The 19443-nt window shown below is 39.4% G+C and overlaps 1 protein-coding gene across 1 annotated transcript; it reads right to left on the bottom strand.

The window, feature by feature from the left end:
- Positions 1-589: 589 nt before the first annotated feature.
- On the bottom strand, positions 590-19134 carry LOC308665540 (mas-related G-protein coupled receptor member H-like; the record flags this gene model as incomplete). Its single annotated transcript, XM_081323602.1, has 2 exons — positions 590-1560; positions 19080-19134. 2 exons carry the CDS (start codon positions 19132-19134, stop codon positions 590-592), a joined length of 1026 nt encoding a protein of 341 aa, XP_081179728.1.
- Positions 19135-19443: the final 309 nt, after the last annotated feature.

The raw sequence follows: 19443 nt of genomic DNA, 5'->3' as shown, positions 1-19443 counted from the left end.
ATTCCTGAGACAACATGGCTAGCTCAGGAATTCTGGGAGTTGAAGTCCACGAGTCATAAAAAAGCTGAGGTTGCCTACCCCTGATTAGCCCAATCCACTGTTTGAACACCCTCCAGTATATCTATCTTTAGTATATCATTTTCAGTATAGTCACAATGGAGCTCATCATGCATAGAATCCAAATGAAACCTTATTTGAGAAGGCAGAATAAAACATAATCATTTGTCCCCCCCTATATATCCTCTTATAAGAATCTTGTGGTCTTAAAAGGTTAATGCCACCAAACATTTTATGTGTTATGCTTATTTTAACTTCTGGAACACATCACAACTTCTCCATTAATTCTTCTCTTATCATGCTTGAGAGAAAATAATTTCTGGCATAAGCAAATTCTTAAAAATTGTCTTTGTACCGTATTCTAACAGTAGAGATCCCTATGTGACCTAAACATCTCCAGATTTTGGATTTCATTTTCCACTTTTCATTGACTTGTTAGGTGAAGGCTGGAATTAAGGATCCTCTATGGTCCAAGAGATTAGAAGTTCTCTAGATATGCTGGATTTACTGTTTCTAAAGCATTGAATCTCGCTTATGCATCTAATTTGGCCGTGACTGAGGTTTCAAGTTCCTCTCCACGGCTTTCCTCTTCCTTAAAAACTCTCTCAAATATCACTCTGATTACCATTCTAGATGGTCTTTGTTTGCCTCTTCCTACCAGAAAATAGATGAGTGGGTTAACGGTGCTATTTAAGGAAGAACAAATATAGGCATATTCATAGACATAAGGATTATCAAACTGGGGATAATAGAGTGAGAGATACTGAATAGCATTCATCGGAAAAGCAAAAAAGAGAAAAAAGAGAAGAGTGATCAAGATGGTGACCCAAAGTTTTCCTTGCTTATGATGAGAAGGTAGTAGACAGGTTTTCAATGAAAGGGCTACTGTAGACAGAGTCATCAAAGGAGTGAGCAGTAGGGCATTCAGGAGAAATTGGTAGAACCTTAGCATGTAAAATCCAGTCGTTAACAAGAGAATGACATGTAGAGAAGAATATAGGAAGTTGAACACCCATATTATGTTACATACAATGGTGGACATTTTCCGGGAACGGTGCATTTTATACCAAAGTGGGAAAAAAACTGCAGTGCACCTGTCAATGCTCATAGCAGTCAAGATGCATAAACCAGTACTGTACATGAACAAGAAAAGACCCCGAAATAATGTCTTTAGTGGATCACCATATTCTATATGACTAGCTTTGGCTATAAGCCAATATATATCAATAGCACTCAGACCTATGAGCACACCAAAGTCAGCAATGGAGAGATTCAGGAAGTAAACTGAGAAATTATTCCTCTTAATGTGGAACCCAAGAAGCCAGATGGTGCCTCCGTTTCCCACAAGTCCCCAAAGGCAGATAACTAGAGTTATGGTGATCATCAAAAACACTCCTAGAGGAATTGTGCCTTGATCTTCTGGAAGACTGGTCCTATTGTGGAAGCTCTCCGTTGCATTGTGTGATATGTTATATTCCATTCTAGCATTCAGCAAGGACAGCACTAAAATTCAGCACGATGGACAGTTATTAATTTGGTGTTCTGATGTATATAGCGACTCCTGCTGGAAGAAAAGATATAGGATATCATTCTTTTTTTTCCCCTGACATGGAGCTAAAGAATTATTTCAGCCTGGCCTCACATGGATTAATGAATAACTAAAACAAAATAAATTAGAAATGGAAAAAAAAAATCAATGCATTCATGCTTGATGCCGCTTTAATCTGTATTCATCCACAAGTCTTGTTTCTACACGAGTCCTTTTTGTAATGTTACAAAAGGCAGATTGAGTGGAAGAGTTGAAATAAAGCCTGAACTGAAAATGAAGGTGAGAAACAGCCATTGACTTCAATCACTATATTAGGTACCAGAGAAATACTTGTACTTCTTAAATCTCCAAACTTCCTTTCTACCATAAAAGTTCAGAGAGCAGTATCATGCAATGATTGGGCATAGATTTATTCTAAATATTGCTTTCTGTTGTTTTCATCCAATTTTGCACATTGTACAAAATTAACCGGCAGCTTTACTAATATAAAATTAGCATTTCATATGTATTTGTTGCATTTGCTCTCAACACACCAAGAAATGTTTCTCCTTCAGCTGAGCTATCTATCTAGACTATTTTTAAATCACCACCCTGTGTATGTGTTTCCTAACAATTGAATGCTATAATCTGGATGAGGATTGTAGGTGAAAATCTCCATGCTTCATACCCAAACTTTTTATGTACTCCAAAAACCATTCCTTTCCTCTTAAAACAAGGAAACAATTGTACTAGGTACTAGGCCTTTGAACTATGGTGCTGGAGAAGACTCCTGCGAGTCCCTTGGACTGCAAGGCGATCAAACCAGTCAGTCCTAGAGGAGATCAATCCTGACTGCTCTTTAGAAGGCCAGATCCTGAAGCTAAAACTCAAATACTTTGGCCACCTAATGAGAAGGAAGGACTCACTGGAGAAGAGCCTAATGCTGGGAAAGATCGAGGGCAATAGAAGAAGGGGACGACAGAGAATGAGGTGGCTGGATGGAGTCACTGAAGCAGTAGGCGTGAGCTTAAATGGACTCCAGAAGATGGTAGAAGACAGGAAGGCCTGGAGGAATGTTGTCCATAGGGTCGCGATGAGTCGGACACGACTTCGCAGCTAACAACAACAATCTTATGTCATATCAAGCAGAGATCTCCCATTAAACCACCTGCATTGGAGCCCTACACTGAAGCACAGAAACATTCAATTCCCTCGGCTAAGTGGAATCTTATTTCTGACCTCAGCGTGAGTAGATAATCAAAGCAGGCACATCTTTCTCTTATTAGTAGACGCTACCGGTCTACTATAGAGAGCATCCTAGAGCATCCTCTCGTATGGTATTGTAGTCTGGTATGCTGGTCTGACAGCCGCGGATAGGAAAGTATTACAGAGGGTAGTGAGCACAGCACAAGACATTGTGGGCTGTTCCCTGACACCACTGGATGACATCGCCAGGGCTCTTTGCCTTGGAAGAGTGAGGAAAATTCTCAGGGACGACTCACACCCTGGACGGTATCTCTTTACTCTCCTACCATCGGGTAGGAGATATAGGAGTATAGCCAGCTGCACCAACAGGCTGAAAAAATGCTTTTATCCGTGGGCTGTTAGGCTTTTGAACGAGAAATAACTTGTGTGAATTTTATGCAGAATTGACTTGGGAGGCTGGTGTGTGGTGTAGTTGGTTCACATGGTGTAGTAAGATGGAGGGTTTGTTGTCACTTTGTGTTGGGGGGTGGGAGCACAAAGGGAGGCTCAGCTAATCTCAATGAATACATAGTTGTACTTTGACAATAAAGATTTATTTATTTATTTATTTATCTATTTATCTATTTATTTATTTATTTATTTATTTATTTATTTATTTATTTATTTATTTATTTATTTATTTATTTATTTATTTATTTATTTATTTATTTATTTATATTAGAAGTGACAAGGTTGTGCAACTTAATATCCTCTTTTCACAATCTAGGCCACCCCTGAATTCTTGGAGCTTTATAGGGTCAACCAAGATACTGCTGGTATTTTTTTAATGGGATAACAGGGTGAATTTCTGGAGACAGAGGAAGTCACAGTAAGAAAGAAGTGATTGGTTTAAGAATGGCCAGCATATATTTTTCTATAGGCTAACAGGAAATATCATTACATATTTTAACAATTGTGCTTTGTGGATCAGAATTATATTATGGTATAATTTTGCAGTAAGAAATACAAGAAAAATACATTTATTTAAGAATCCAATGTAGTGCTTTATAAATTAGAAGCTGAAGGGATCTGACTTATTATAGATTATGTGAAGGTAGAAACGAATGGATCAAATTCTCCAGGTCATTTATTGGGCTAGTTTATTCACCGTTTCATTTATTTATAAGCTACATTTTACAATCATGTTCTTCCCCAAGTTTGCAAGAAGAAAAGTGGTAAGATTTTTTTTTTTTAAAAAAAATCCCGGACATAGTAGATTTGTACAGATAGTCCTCAACTTACAACAGTTCATTTAGTGACTGAAGTTACAACAGCATTGAAAAAGGTGACATGACCATTTTTCACACTTACAAGCATTGTGGCATCCCTCTGGTCATGTGATCAAAATTCAGATGCTTGGCAATGGGCTCATATTTATGATGGTTGCAGTGTCTGGAGTAATGAGACCCCTTTTGCAACACTTAACAACTGTGTTACTAACTTAACAACTGCAGTGGTTCACTTAACAACTGTGGCAAGAGAGGTCCTAAAACAGGGCAAAAGTAACTTAAAAAATATTTCACTTAGCAACAGAAATCTTTGGCTCAATTTTAGCTGTAAGTCGAAGAATACCTGTATTTATAATCAAATAATCTATCCTTAGTGACCAGCCAGTTGTAAAATAGAAATTGAAACATAATTCACATCAGAAAGTTCAAATCAGTGAAACCGGAATAAACAGTAAATTATGAAACACTTAAAATCCAAGCAGAGCAAAATAAATATTCAACTACTGCCAATGGTAGATGTACTGCAAATTCTAATGTAATGATTGAGAACTCTTTCTAGAAATGATTATATCAAGGGGGTGGGGGAGAAATAAGAAAGTCTTGAACATACCAGAATTATTGCCAAACCCACCAGTAGCAGGAGTGAATCAGGAGATTATTGAGCATATATACTGTACACCTGCAGATAAGATGAGAATTTCAGTTGCAAAAATATATCTCAAAAGTCAGATTCAGCTTAACCGTGAATAGGTTTGTCCACCAATATCTACAGTAATATCTTTTAAAAGTACTCAAATAGCCCATATATACTCATAGATAAGACCATAAGTGAATAAACAGACCCTTAAATGTATAACCCAAACACCATAAAAATTCAGATCAGCTTATCCACGGGGGACTTGTATTTCATGGTTTTTTTTAGTTGAAAATTGGAAGGTCATCAGATGGGTTTATACAGGAAAATATACGGTAAGCAATACAGGTTCCAAACTCTGATATCAAAGAAGAAATAAGATTTATGACAACTATAATGATTCCACCCAGTTTCTCTGATCCTGGCTTAACATACCTGATCATACATACATTAGCATACTTACTGTAGCCATGGGACTCTCTTGGAAACTGTTTAGTGTGTGAACTCTGCAACCCTGCTCCAAAGTTGTCCTTTCTTGCACTGATAAATAATAAATAATAATAATAATAATAATAATAATAATAATAATAATAATAATAATAATAATAATAATAATAATAATAATAATAAACACGGAGGGCAATACAGCTGAATTAGTATATTGCAAAGGAATATGCTTGTGGCTGCATAGAATACTCCCAGAATATTGTTTTCCTAGAAAAATCAAGGAATTAAAAGTTTTTTAAAAATAGTCCCTTTCTTTCTTCATTGTGTTTCAACCACTCCTTTCCCATGCTAAAGTGCGATCCATCTCTGTCAGAAGCCATCCTACCACACAAGAGAAAGCAAAGCTATCCCTTAGAGATATAGGTAAAAGGTAAAGGTTCCCCCCCACATGCGTGCTAGTCGTTTCCGACTCTAGGGGCCGGTGCTCATCTCCGTTTCAAAGCCGAAGAGCCAGCGCTTGTCCGAGGACGTCTCCGTGGTCATGTGGCCAGCATGACTAGACGCCAAGGGCGCACGGAACGCTGTTACCTTCCCACCGGAGTGGTCCCTATTTTTCTACTTACATTTTTACGTGCTTTCGAACTGCTAGGTTGGCAGAAGCTGGGACGAGTAACAGGCGCTCACTCTGTTACGCGGCACTCGGGATTCGACCTGCCAAACTGCCGACCTTCCGATCGACAAGCTCAGCGTCCTAACCCACTGAGCCACCGCGTCCCTTTTTAGAGATATACAGTAGATCAAACAAGCAAAGACAAATGCTATCCTAAAGCAACTCCAAGAACATTTTACAGAAAGAAAATGATATTAAATGCTCTAGCTGATGTTATTATCCCTGCTTGGAAATGAATATTTGCTTCTCACCTTGATTCTAGCAGCCAATCCTTGAATGTCTCACCTACTTCCAGCTGTATTTGTTGGTTGGCCAGTGGATATTGGACTTAATGCCTTCTTTCTCTGGAATTATTATAAACTATTATTCCCCTATTGTACAGCCCACATGCTTTGGCAGAAAGTACAAAAGAGACGCTTTTATACATTTTCAGAAAGGGTGGGGTACAGTACCTTAATGGAATAAAGAAATCCATTATTTCTTGCTGAGAATTAAGCCCAGACTGCTGATTTTTTTTTCTTTTCTTTTATGGATGTTTCAAAAATTTCAAATGATGATAAAATGGTTTCCCATAACTTTGAAAGAGAAATGCCTTAGGCAGATATTTCTAAAGTAAGTCCAATGTCATTTGTACTTTGAAAACTGAATCAATCTACAGTATCTAAAGGTAAAGTCATGTCTGACTTTAGAGGGTGGTGCTCATCTCCGTTTCTTAACCAAGGAAGCCAGCATGGTCCACAAACATTTCTGTGGTCATGTGGCCAGCACAACTTAATGCCAAGCGCATGGAACCTTCCACCAAAGTGGTACCCATTTATCTACTCGCATTTGCAAGGTTTCAAACTGCTAGGTGGGCAGGAGCTGGAAGAAATTATGGGAGCTCACCCCATCACACAGTGCTCAGGTCTCATGCTTGGCCTGTCTGCTTTCCACCTGACAGGATATGAATCTTTAACCACTGAGCCATTGCACACTGTTCATTATATCTATATAGCAATAGCAATAGCAATAGCACTTAGACGTATATATAGCTTCATAGTGCTTTACACCCCTCTCTAAGCAGTTTACAGAGTTAGCATACTGACTCCAACAATCTGGGTCCTCATTTTACTGACCTCGGAAGGATGGAAGGCTGAGTCAGCCTTGAGCTGATCAGGATTGAACTTCTGGCAGGTTGCAGAATGAGTGTGCAATTCTATAATTCTACTGCATCACCATGGCTCTTATATACTTGGACTACTGCATCCAGTGTTGGTCAACATGATGCAAAAATATGTTGAGACTCTAGAAAGAGTGCAGAGAAGAGCAACAAAGATGATCAGGGGACTGGAGGCTAAAACATATAAAAATGATTGCTGGAATTGAGTATGTCTATGTTCTGTACCAGCCTGCTACCGGCCCTGCAGCAAAAGCAGGGACAACCCCTTTACAAACAGCAAGAGGCTGGAATAAAGCCTGCCAAATTTATTAAGATAAAACAGAGCAAAACAAGACACCAACCATGGAATAGGAGCTATGAAACAGGAACTATCCAAGCGGTTGCCTTCAGCAAACCAGTCCTCCCACACATTCCCCTTAAATACAGTTCAGGGCGTGGCCTCTCTCTGCCTCCTTCCGAGGTGCCCCATTGCCTTCCTCTGTTTACTCCTGATTGACTGCCTCCTGCGTCGGGCGTCCTTGAACAGGGCCAGCTGTGGGTCATCTTCATCCACGCTGTCAGGCTCACACAGCTGGGTCTCCATCGTGACCAGGTGGGAGGGGCCTGGCTGAGGGCTCTGCGGAGCCTCAAAGCCATCATCAGCAAGCTCTTCAACACCCCCTCCTCCTCCTCTGAGTCGTCCGACCCAACTGCCGAACCCACAGGCTGACCCTGAATCACAACAGTCGAGTTTAATGAAGAGAAGGACAAGGGGTGACAGGATAGCAGTTATTCTAGTATCTCAGGGGCTGCCACAAAGAAGAGGGAGTCAAGCTATTCTCCAAAGCACCTGAAGGCAGGACAAGAAGCAACAGATGGAAACCAATCAAGGAGAGAAGCAACCTAGAACTAAGGAGAAACTTCCTGACAGTTAGAACAATTAACCAGTGGAACAACCTGCCTCCAGAAGTGGTGAATGCTCCAACACTGGAAGTTTTTAACAAGAGACTGAAATGGTAATAGGGTTTGCCTTAGCAGGGGCATTGGACTAGAAGACCTTCAAAGTCTCTTCCAACTCCTATCCTATCCTATCCTATCCTATCCTATCCTATCCTATCCTATCCTATCCTATCCTATCCTATCCTATCCTATCCTATCCTATCCTATCCTATTCTTTCTATTCTATTAACTCTCATTCTCATAACCTTTAACTGGATGAAATGATGCATTGTAGGCCAACAATTTTTGAACCTAGGTATTTCAAATGGGCTAACTTAACATTCCAAAATCTGGATTATATAACTCCCATGGAATTGAAATTTGGCAATTTTTGTAGACATTTTAAAACAACAAAATTATCATAAAATAGTTCATGATATAATACAAAATGTCAGTAACCTTTTCATGCGATATATATATATATATATATATATATATATATATATATATATATATATATATATATATATATATATATATATATGTACTGCTCAAAAAAATAAAGGGAACACAAGATAAGACATCCTACTATTAAATACAGTACATTGTGTCATTTAAGTGTTCCCTTTATTTTTTTGAGCAGTATATATAGTATTTTCACTATAGGGTATTTTCAAGGTAGATACATCTATGATTCAAGGTACATACAACATTTCCAGGGAAGGCAAGACTTTATTTAAAATTAAATATTTTTTCTTGTATACTAACCTTATAATTGAAAATTATTTTTTAAAAAAATATTGAAAAAGATGCCTAGTAAGGAAATATCTCTGAAACAATGATCTAATGGGACCTAGGCTTTCTAGTATTCTACTACAACTCAAGTTCCCATAATCTTTAACTGTGTGAAACTGCATCATAGAACAATTTTTTTCCAGCGAAGTATTGCCAATGGGCTATGTTACAGAATGCATCCAAAATTTGGAATCTATAACTCCCATTTGGGTTTCAATTGAAATTTGGCATTTTTTTTAAAAAAAAAACTATGAATAAAACTTATAAAGCATTTTATGACGTAATGGAAAATATCATACACGCTACTGATGTTTGACTGTTCAACAAGGAATATTTTTTTTTCTTTTCCTTTCCTTTTGTTTTTGAATATTTGGAAAAGATGGAAACTTCCATCACCTTCCAATATTTTTTTTTTGTATTTTAACATGTGTTATATTGAGGTTTATTATAACATCAAATATAATGAAAATAAAGATTAAGAAAAAAGAGGGAATTTTTTCTTAATCTTTTTAAAAGATTATTTTAAAGAAAGGAGAAATCAAGTGTTGACTTTCACCTCTTTCCAGCACAATAAAATAATAATAGAGTTAAAACCTCAACCTTTTACGTTACCTATAATTATTAAAAGCCAGTTCTATAACTACACAATAATTAAATCTTCAAACTAAATTCTTAATTTTATTTTTTCTCTATTTATAGCATGAAAACCAGAAGCAATATCTCAACAGAAACAAAACCAAATAAAATCTCTCTTTCTAAAACAATTTACATTGGCATTTTAACCAAATCTATTTTTCCTTTTTTTTGTCTTTATGAGAAATGATATAACTTTCTAGTTACACTTATTAATCTTTCTGAACTACCAACATTTACAGTAACGAAAATCACTACAATTTTTCAAATTCTTGAACTGTTAAGGGAAAACTACTTTATATTCATTTTCAGACTCCAAACATGTCTTTAAAATTTCATCTTTGTAATTAAAAATAAATTAATTCTAATGCATCTTTTAAACTTCCCTTTAACATACATATTTTCAAATTCACTTTCAATAATAATTTGCAAAAAAATAGGAATTACTCAGATAAATAAAATAAAAAGAAGAAGAAAGAAAACCAATTCATTTTCAAACACACTTTATAAGCACAAAAGCATTGTAACTTTTTTTAATTGCATAGGTCAAACCAGTTAAAAATCTTTTCTAATTCCAACTAACTTATTAAGTCACTTTCTCCAGTTGTCCTCATAGAGTAAAATATTTTTCTTCTTTGGAATGTCTGTGAAATAAATATAAACTTCTCTTTTTCTCGAGAGATTCTCAGTATTAACAATTTCTGTAAAGTGGACATCCCAAACTTTTCTCTATTGAGGATTGTAAATTTACCTACAACTCTTCTTTCAATTTCTCTTGGGAGCTTGTAATTAAACCACTGTCATAATAGACACTGGCAATCAGATTTTATATCCAAAAATTACAGTTGTCCTTTGCATTGTCAAAGGAGAAACTTCCTGACAGTTAGAACAATTAACCAGTGGAACAACCTGCCTCCAGAGGTGGTGAATGCTCCAACACTGGAGGTTTTTAAGAACAGAGTGGACAGCCATTTGCCTGAAATGGTATAGGGTTTCCTGCCTGAGCAGGGGGTTGGACTAGATGACCTCCAAGGTCCCTTCCAACTTTATATTATTATTATTATTATTATTATTATTATTATTATTATTATTATTATTATTATTATTATTATTATTATTATTATTATTATTATTATTATTATTATTATTATTATTATTATTATATTATTATACTTGTGCAGTAAACTCAGTGGTTTGACTACTTTTTGCATTAAGTTGCATCTTTGGATTACTTATTATTCTTCCAATTATTGAGTAATTTGTTCCTCTTACTCCTCTTTTGTGATATCTTTGGGACATAGTTGATAGATAAAGTGAATTATTTTGTTTAAATATTGGCCAATATATTTTGCTGTCTAATTAGAATACTTTCCCTTTTTCTTCATTGTCTTCTGTTCTTTACCATCCTCTTGTGTCAAAGTTTTGTTTTGTTTTTTAAAAAAGCTTTTTGTAGCTCAACTGATATTTCCTAGACAATCAGAATCCATTAAAATCCTATAACAAGCAGTCCAAAACTGCAAATTGTAACTCCCAGCATCCAATACAGGCTTTAAGTTCCTAAACATAACAAAACAACACCACAACTTTTATAATTCTTATGTCTCTCTATCAAAATTAGAGAAAGGAAAGAACAACAATGCTCCCTTACTTTAGCTCACCTCTGGCAACACTCCCCCTTATCATTCAACAATATTTTTTTTCCAAAAAATGATGCAGATCTTCTGAAAAGAGAAAGAGGCTGTGACTGAAAAGGGACATTTTTAGCTTAATAAGGATAATAAAACATAAAGTGTTTAAGAAGCGAAAGGCACAACTTATTGTCCATTTGAAAATTAGATTCCAAAATGGCTGTCTTTTTCAACAATGAAGTGATTGCAGCCTTGCAACTGTGGCTGAACTATTTTGAAGCTCTGCTTCCTGAGTCTCCTTGCAGACCACAGCTGTATGGAACATCTTCTGGGATGATTCTGGGACTCTCCCTAATACAGGAAAATAAAATAAGCTTAGGGAACTTAGTCCCCTTATTTGCAAATTGAAAAAGCTTCAGTCTGTAAAAAAACTCCCTGTCTTGAAGCTTTCCCCTGAACTGGCCAGTCTACCATCTTCACTGGAAGCCTAGAATGGGCTATTTTCAAGGCAGACACAGTTCTGAATATGTCCCTGAATTTAAAAAAAAACTTTTCCAGTGAAGGCAGCATATTGACATGAAATGGACAGCAACCAAATCTTATAAATAAATATTTTAACTCTGCTATTGTTGAAGGTATTGAGTAATCTGATAAGGAAATTATCCCTTCCTCAGCAAAGTGGCAGGCAGTTCTAAGTATTGGAGGAGGAGGAGGAGGAAGAGGAGGAGGAGGAGACGGAGATGGAGACAGTGGCTTCACTGGGATTCTCATCAGGGTAGTGAAGTGAGGGGAAACAGTGCAAGACTATATTAGATGTGGGGAAAAATGTGACCCAACAGCTCACAGGTTATCTATTACAGAGGTCCCCAACCTTTTGGGCACCAGGGACCGGTTCCATGGAGAGATGTTTTTCTGCAGACCAGAGAGGTCATGGTTTCACGTATTGCCTGCATCCTGCAGATGGGGATTTACTTGTTTGCATGGACCAGTTTCTGACATGCCGCAGTCCAGTGCCGGTCCATGGACCGGGGGTTGGGGACCCCTGGTCTAGTAAATAATAAAGAGAAGACAATGACAGCCACAATCTACAAAGACTTCTTTTCTCTCCATTATTCTAGAATAACAGTCTTTTTGTACCTAGCTCATAAAAATCAATCCTAAAAACCAGATTTTCTTCTAGGCATAGATCATATAAAGAGATGGTCAACTTGTTTATCTTACATTAACATGTGTTCAAGATACTGTATATTCCATGGTATAATGGAATGACAGAATTTGGAGACTTTCATCACTAACGCTGCTTTATAGTCCAAGCCTAACTAAAAGCTCGCAAAGCCATATCTTTTTTATATTAATAGAGAAAATGCTTTTCAGTCAATATTGAATATGGATAGTATGCTTTTTCCATTAAAGACCCCAAAAAACAAAACAAAACAAAAAACCAACATCACCCTAATGATTTTAAATATTTTAGCACCCATTATGGTCATCAGGGCAACTTCAAGCTTAGCAGGAAATAACATTTTCAAGGATATTTCTACATATTTGCTCCAAAGTATCCCTCACAAGCATTAGTTTATCCTTTTATTACTCTGAAACTTAAGATGGATGGAAGCATCAGGGGACAGATCGAAGATGCCAAGAACAGATTCTTAGATGCACTCCATAAAGGATATTGGTAATACTGAAAGCTCTTAATAGATGACCATACAATGATTTACCAAGAAATATAGATATACTGAACAGATAGCATTTTATCAAAAGTGTTTTATTGTACTGTATTAGTGCATTAGTTGGACCATAAGAAAGGCTGAGTGCCAAAGAATTGAAGCCTTTGAACTATGGTGCTGGAGAAGACTCCTGCGAGTCCCTTGGACTGCAAGGCGATCAAACCGGTCAGTCCTAGAGGAGATCAACCCTGACTGCTCTTTAGAAGGCCAGATCCTGAAGTTGAAACTCAAATACTTTGGCCACCTAATGAGAAGGAAGGACTCACTGGAGAAGAGCCTAATGCTGGGAAAGGTTGAGGGCAAGAGAAGAAGGGGACGACAGAGAATGAGGTGGCTGGATGGAGTCCCTGAAGCAGTAGGCCTGAGCATATATATATGCTTCATCATTGTTTATGGCATGGAGGATTTTGCTAAGGTGTCACTTCTGCCAAGTTAAACAAATTCTCTTTAATACATATCTTTATTTAATAGTTATATAATTTTTCTTCTATAACATACCCCCTAATGGAAAATTATTGAAAAAGGAACCTAGTAAAGATGTATCTCTGAAACAATGATCTACACAATATAAAATAATAGAGGTGGAAGGGACCTTGGAGGTCTTCTAGTCCAACTCTCTGCTCAAGCAGGAGACCCTGTAGCATCTCAGACAAGTGGCTGGACAATCTCTTCTTGAAAGTCTCTAGTGATGGAGCAGCCACAACGTCTCAAGCTGTTTCACTGGTTAATTATCCTCACTGTTAGGAAATTTCTCCTTAGTTCTAGGTTGGTTCTCTCCTTGATTAATTTCCACGGACTGTTTTTTTGTCTTGCCTTCTGGTATTTTGGAAAACAAGCTGACCCCTTCTTCTTTGTGATAGCTCCTCAAATACTGAAACACTTAGTCCTTCTTTTCTTTAGACTAGCCATACCCAATTCCTGCAACAATTCTACATAGGTTTTAGTCTCCAGGCTTTTAATTATCTTTGTTGCTGTTGTCTGCACTCTTTCCAAAGTCTTAACACCTTTTTTGTAATGTGGTGACCAAAAGGAGTTTGGCCTTACTAAGATTTTATAAAGTGGTACTAATAATTCACATGATCTTGACTTTATCCCTCTGCTTATGCAACTAAGGATTGCATTAGCTTTCTTGTCTGTTGCCACACACTGTCCCTCTCACGGTTACGTTTCATCTATTCTGTACTTGTACCTTTGTTTTTTCCTGTCTAAGTGTAAAACCTTGCTTTTCTCCACATTAAATTTCATTTTGTTGGATAGGTCCCTGCGTTTGTCTGTCAAGATCTATTTGGATCTTCTGTGGTGTTAACTATTCCTGCCAATTTAATATCATCTGCAAATTTGATGAGTTCCCTCATCTAAGTCGTTTATGAAGATATTGAAGAATATTGGGCCTAAGATGGAATCTTGTGGTACCCCAATGCTTACTTCCCTCCATGTAGATGTAGAACCATTAAGGACTACCTATTGAGCGTGATTTATCAGCCAGTTACAAATCCATCGGGGGTGGGTGGGTGATGCTTCTATCCCACATTTTTCTAGCTTACCAAGAAGTAGGCTGTGATCTACTTTGTCAAATGCATTATTGAAATCCAAATATACTATGTCCACGCATTTCACTGATCCACCAATTTAGTCACTTTGTCAAAGAATGAAATAAGGTTTGTTTCCAATGATCAGTTTTTGACAAAGCCATGTTGGCTACTAGTTATAACTTTACTTTAGAACTTTAAAGAACCAAAAAAAAAATCCAACTCCCCAATGATTTTAAATGGTTTAGCATCCATTACAGTCATCAGAGCAACTTCAAGCTTAGCAGGAAATACCATTTTCAAAGATATTTCCATATGTTTGCTCCAAAGCCTCCCTCGCAAGCATTAGTTCATCCTTTTATCATTCTGAGAATTAGGATGGATGGAGGCAGCAGGAGACAGATCCAAGATGCAAGAACAGATTGCTTAGAGGCACTTCATAAAGGATATTGGTAAATATTGAAAGCTCTTAGTAGATGACAATGCTGAGAAACATGGACATTCTGAACAGCTATAGCATTTTATGAAAAGTGTTTTATTGTACTGTATTAGTGCATGAACAGTTTTCAGCATGAGTTTTGGAGTAGATGACACAGAGGTTTTAAACAATGAAATCTAAGAAAATGTAAATACATTCCAAACATTAGCACAAATGGTATTAAATATGTTTTCAGGCAGCTCTCTGGAGTGCACAGAGCTGCTTGTACTGCACTTTTTGGCCACTCCATAAAGCCGCAGTATCTTTTCTCAGAATAATAAGTTGCCTTCTGCATCTGTATTATGATCTCAGGAACGGAAATCTTTGGTTTACGGAATTGCCACACATTTTAGCTCGTTAATATGATACATCAACCATTTTCTTGGGTTTGCCATGGTGCTGTCTGCCATTAGGGTCCAGATGCATGGTTGTCCTTGCCACCAAGTCTTCTTTACCCCATACAATTTATGTCTTCCTTCCTGAAGTTTGGCTACAATGTCACGGTGACTCTCCCAACCATGACTGCCACCTGCTCTTAGAGCAGGAGTTGTGAGTCTAGTCTATTATTATTATTATTATTATTATTATTATTATTATTATTATTATTATTATTATTATTATTATTATTATTATTATTATTATTATTATTATACTCGGAGGCTTCAGCTGGTGCAGAATGCGGCCACGCGAGTGGTGGTGGGGGTTGCCCGATACTCCCATGTAACACCTCTACTCCACGAGCTGCATTGTCTTCCGGTTGCCCTCCGGGTGAGATTCAAGGTGCTGGTGATGACCTATAAAGCCCTAAATGGCATGGGTCCGGATTACCTTAGGGAGCACCTGCTGGTGGCATCATCTGCCCTTCGTCCTGTGCGCTCCCACAGGGAGGGCCTCCTCAGGGTGCCGTCGGTCAGAGAGTGTTGACTGGCGACCCCCAGGGGGAGGGCGTTCTCTGTGGGCGCGCCAGACCTTTGGAACCGTTTACCGGTTGAGCTCCGGATGGCTCCTGACCTTCGCTCCTTCCGCCGTGACCTAAAAACTTACTTATTTGAACAAGCCGGCCTGGTCTGATGGGTTTGGGGTATTTTAATATTAATTTTATTAATTTTTACTGTAATTGGGCTACAATATTTAATTCTTTCTAAACTTTTGTACATTGTATTTTTATTGTATTTATTGCCCTGTACACCGCCCTGAGTCCTTCGGGAGAAGGGCGGTATAGAAATTAAATATTATTATTATTATTATTATTATTATTATTATGAAGTGGACAGGATTATGGGGAGGCTGAGCTCCTCCACATGTTTGTTGGACCCGTGCCCTTCCTGGCTGGTTTATGCAGCTAGGGAGAGGACACGAGGCTGGCTCCAGGCGGTTATATCTGCTTCTTTGAGTGAGGGTTATTTCCCCACCGTCTTGAAGGAGGCGGTGGTGAGACCTCTCCTCAAGAAGCCTGCCCTGGACCCAGCCGTTTTGAACAACTTTCGTCCAGTCTCCAACCTTCGCTTTCTTGCGAAGGTTGTTGAGAGTGTGGTGGCGCATCAGCTCCCTCTGGTCCTGGATGAAGCGGATTATCTGGACCCCTACCAATCGGGTTTCAGGCCCGGGTACAGCACGGAGACGGCATTGGTCGCTCTGGTGAATGATCTCTGGAGGGCGCGGGATAGGGGACATTCCTCTGTCCTAGTCCTATTAGACCTCTCAGCGGCTTTCGATACCATCGACCATGGTATCTTGCTGCGGCGTCTCAGGGGATTGGGAGTGGGAGGCACAGTTCTTCAGTGGTTCTCCTCCTATCTCCTGGGACGCTCGGAGTCGGTGTTGGCAGGGGGGCAGAGATCGGCCCCTAGGTCTCTCGTTTGTGGAGTTCCTCAGGGGTCGGTTCTCTCGCCTCTCCTGTTCAACATCTATATGAAACCGCTGGGTGAGATCATTCGTGGTTTTGGAGTTGGGTATCATCAGTATGCCGATGATACCCAACTTTTCTTTTCGACCCCAAACCACCCCAGTGATGCCCTCGCCGTGATGTCCCGTTGCCTGGAGGCGGTTCGGGTCTGGATGGGGAGGAACAGACTTCAGCTCAACCCTGACAAGACTGAGTGGCTGTGCATTCCGGCATCCCGGGACATTCCAAATGTTCCATCTCTTTCTATGGGGGGTGAGCTCTTACCCCCCGTGGATAGGGCTCGCAACTTGGGAGTCCTTCTAGATTCACGGCTTACTTTGGAAGAGCATATAGTGGCCGTGACTAGGGGGGCTTTCGCCCAGGTTCGCCTGGTGCGCCAGTTGCGGCCCTATCTGAACCGGGATGCCCTGTGTACAGTCACTCATGCGCTCGTGACCTCTCGCCTTGACTACTGTAATGCTCTCTACATGGGGCTTCCCTTGAAGACCACTCGGAGGCTCCAACTGGTACAGAATGCGGCCGCGAGAGTTGTCTTGGGAGTTTCCCGGTACTCCCATGTTACACCTTTGCTCCGCGAGCTGCATTGGTTACCAGTTGTCTTTCGGGTGAGGTTCAAGGTGTTGGTCACGATCTTTAAGGCCCTACATGGCATGGGTCCGGGTTACCTCAGGGACCACCTGCTGCCGGCATCGACTCCCCTCCGCCCTGTGCGTTCCCACAGAGAGGGCCTCCTCAGGGTGCCGCCAGTCAGGGAATGTCGACTGGTGGCCCCCAGGGGGAGGGCCTTCTCTGTGGGGGCTCCGGCTTTATGGAATCAATTGCCGGTGGAGCTCCGGATGGCACCAGACCTTCGAACTTTCCGTCGGGGCCTGAAGACCCATCTGTTCGAATTAGCTGGTCTGGCCTGATGGGGGATTATGGGCTTTTAATTGTTTTTAATCTGTACTTCTGTTTTAATTGGGCATGGATTTAATTCTTTTTAATTTTTGTATAGTGTTTCTTATGTATGCCCTGTGAACCGCCCTGAGTCCCACCAAGGAGAAGGGCGGTATATAAATCAAATAAACTATAACTATAAACTATAACTATTATTATTATTATTATTATTATTATTATTATTATTATTATTATTATTATTATTATTATTATTATTATTATTATTATTATTATTATTATTATTATTAATCTGGGAAAGTTTTAAAATCCCTGAGCTTTTCCTTCTTTTTTATTCCTGTGTCACAGTCCATTGTAGTCTTTCCTTACAACTGCATTGCTTATGAGCTCTTTCTTTCTTTCTTTCTTTCTTTCTTTCTTCCTTCCTTCCTTCCTTCCTTCCTTCCTTCCTTCCTTCCTTCCTTCCTTCCTTTCTTTCTTTCTTTCTTTCTTTCTTTCTTTCTTTCTTTCTTTCTTTCTTTCTTTCTTTCTTTCTTTCTTTCTTCTCTTTTATTGCTGACCAATTCCAGACCTCTCAACTTTCTTTTTCATGGTTCCACCCTTATTTTGTTTTCCTTTGAAAGCTAAATGCAGGGAATGGCACACTGTTTCTTTTATTCTCAATCTCTTCTAATCTTAAATCATCAAGTTCTGTCCAAAGGTAAAAGCTCTTAATAGTAACATTATTTCTCAGGAGGAGACCTTTACCCCCAAATTTGTAGATTATGTTGTAGCATGCAGTAGCCCAGGGTTATCTGCCTTCTTGTCTTATCATCTTGCAGACATGTGTACTGTTTTTATGGATGATAGTGGAAAGAGAGATATGAACAATAATCTTCTCATAGGAAAGAAAGAAATAGGGGCCACTGCCAGGCTAGCACAGGGAGGAGAGAACTAGAGAGGAGATCCCAAAATTGTGAAGAAACAAAGGAGCCACGAGGGACAAATCTATCCTATAGAGCAGGGGTGTCAAACTCAATTTCATTGAGGGCCGCATCAGCATTGCGGTTGCCCTCAGAGGGCCGGGTGGGTGTGGCCTGGGTGGGCGTGGCCTACTGGGTGGACGTGGTTAGTGCGCGTATGGCCTACTGGGTGGGCATGGCCAGCTCTACATCGTTCGCATCAAGGGTGCCTATGGGGGCCTGGACAGGAGTGAGACAGATCTGAGGGTGGCTGGCAGGAGGAGGGTCTCTGGGCCAGGGCCAAGGTAATGGGGGCCGTTCCCTCACTGTTTCCAGGATGGCTTTGCGGGCCGCAAGAAACCACTTCGCGGGCCGAATCCGGCCCCCGGGCCTTGTGTTTGACATGTCTGCTATAGAGATTGCTTTCTGCCAACCTAGCAGTTCGAAAGCACGTAAAAATGCAAGTAGAAAAATAGGGACCACTACGGTGGGAAGGTAACAGCATTCCATGCACCTTTGGCATCTAGTCATGCCGGCCACATGACCATGGAGACGTCCTCGGACAAGTGCTGGCTCTTCGGCTTTGAAACGGAGTTGAGTCGTTTCCTAGAGTTTGGAAACGACTAGCACGCATGTGCGAGGGAACCTTTACCTTTACCTTTAAGAGAGGATGACTGTATTCTAACATCTTGAGAAAGAATGCCCACCAACATAATTAGTCTTAGCTTTAAATAGAATTGTAGAAGTTGCAATGCACACATTCAGGCAATTGGCTGCAAACACATCCAGTAGAGAGAGAGAGTTAACTTTAACATGTTTGGCTATATAAATCAAACCTTGCTTGCATAGTTTTATGGGTTGGACATTTGGCTTTGTATTGGGGAATTGTTACATGTGTATTCAGACTTGGTTTCACCTTTGACAGTGCAGATATTTTGTAACTAATAAATATGTTCTTTGAGGAATTTGCAAACCTAGGAGTTCTTTTTTATTCATCTCTGTCTGTCAGAACTATGACACAA

Source organism: Vipera berus, assembly GCF_964194415.1.
Source record: "Vipera berus genome assembly, chromosome: 3".
NCBI classification, from domain to species: domain Eukaryota; kingdom Metazoa; phylum Chordata; class Lepidosauria; order Squamata; family Viperidae; genus Vipera; species Vipera berus.
The sequence above is the reverse complement of the archived record's forward strand: the minus strand, read 5'-3'. Positions and strand labels throughout refer to the sequence as shown.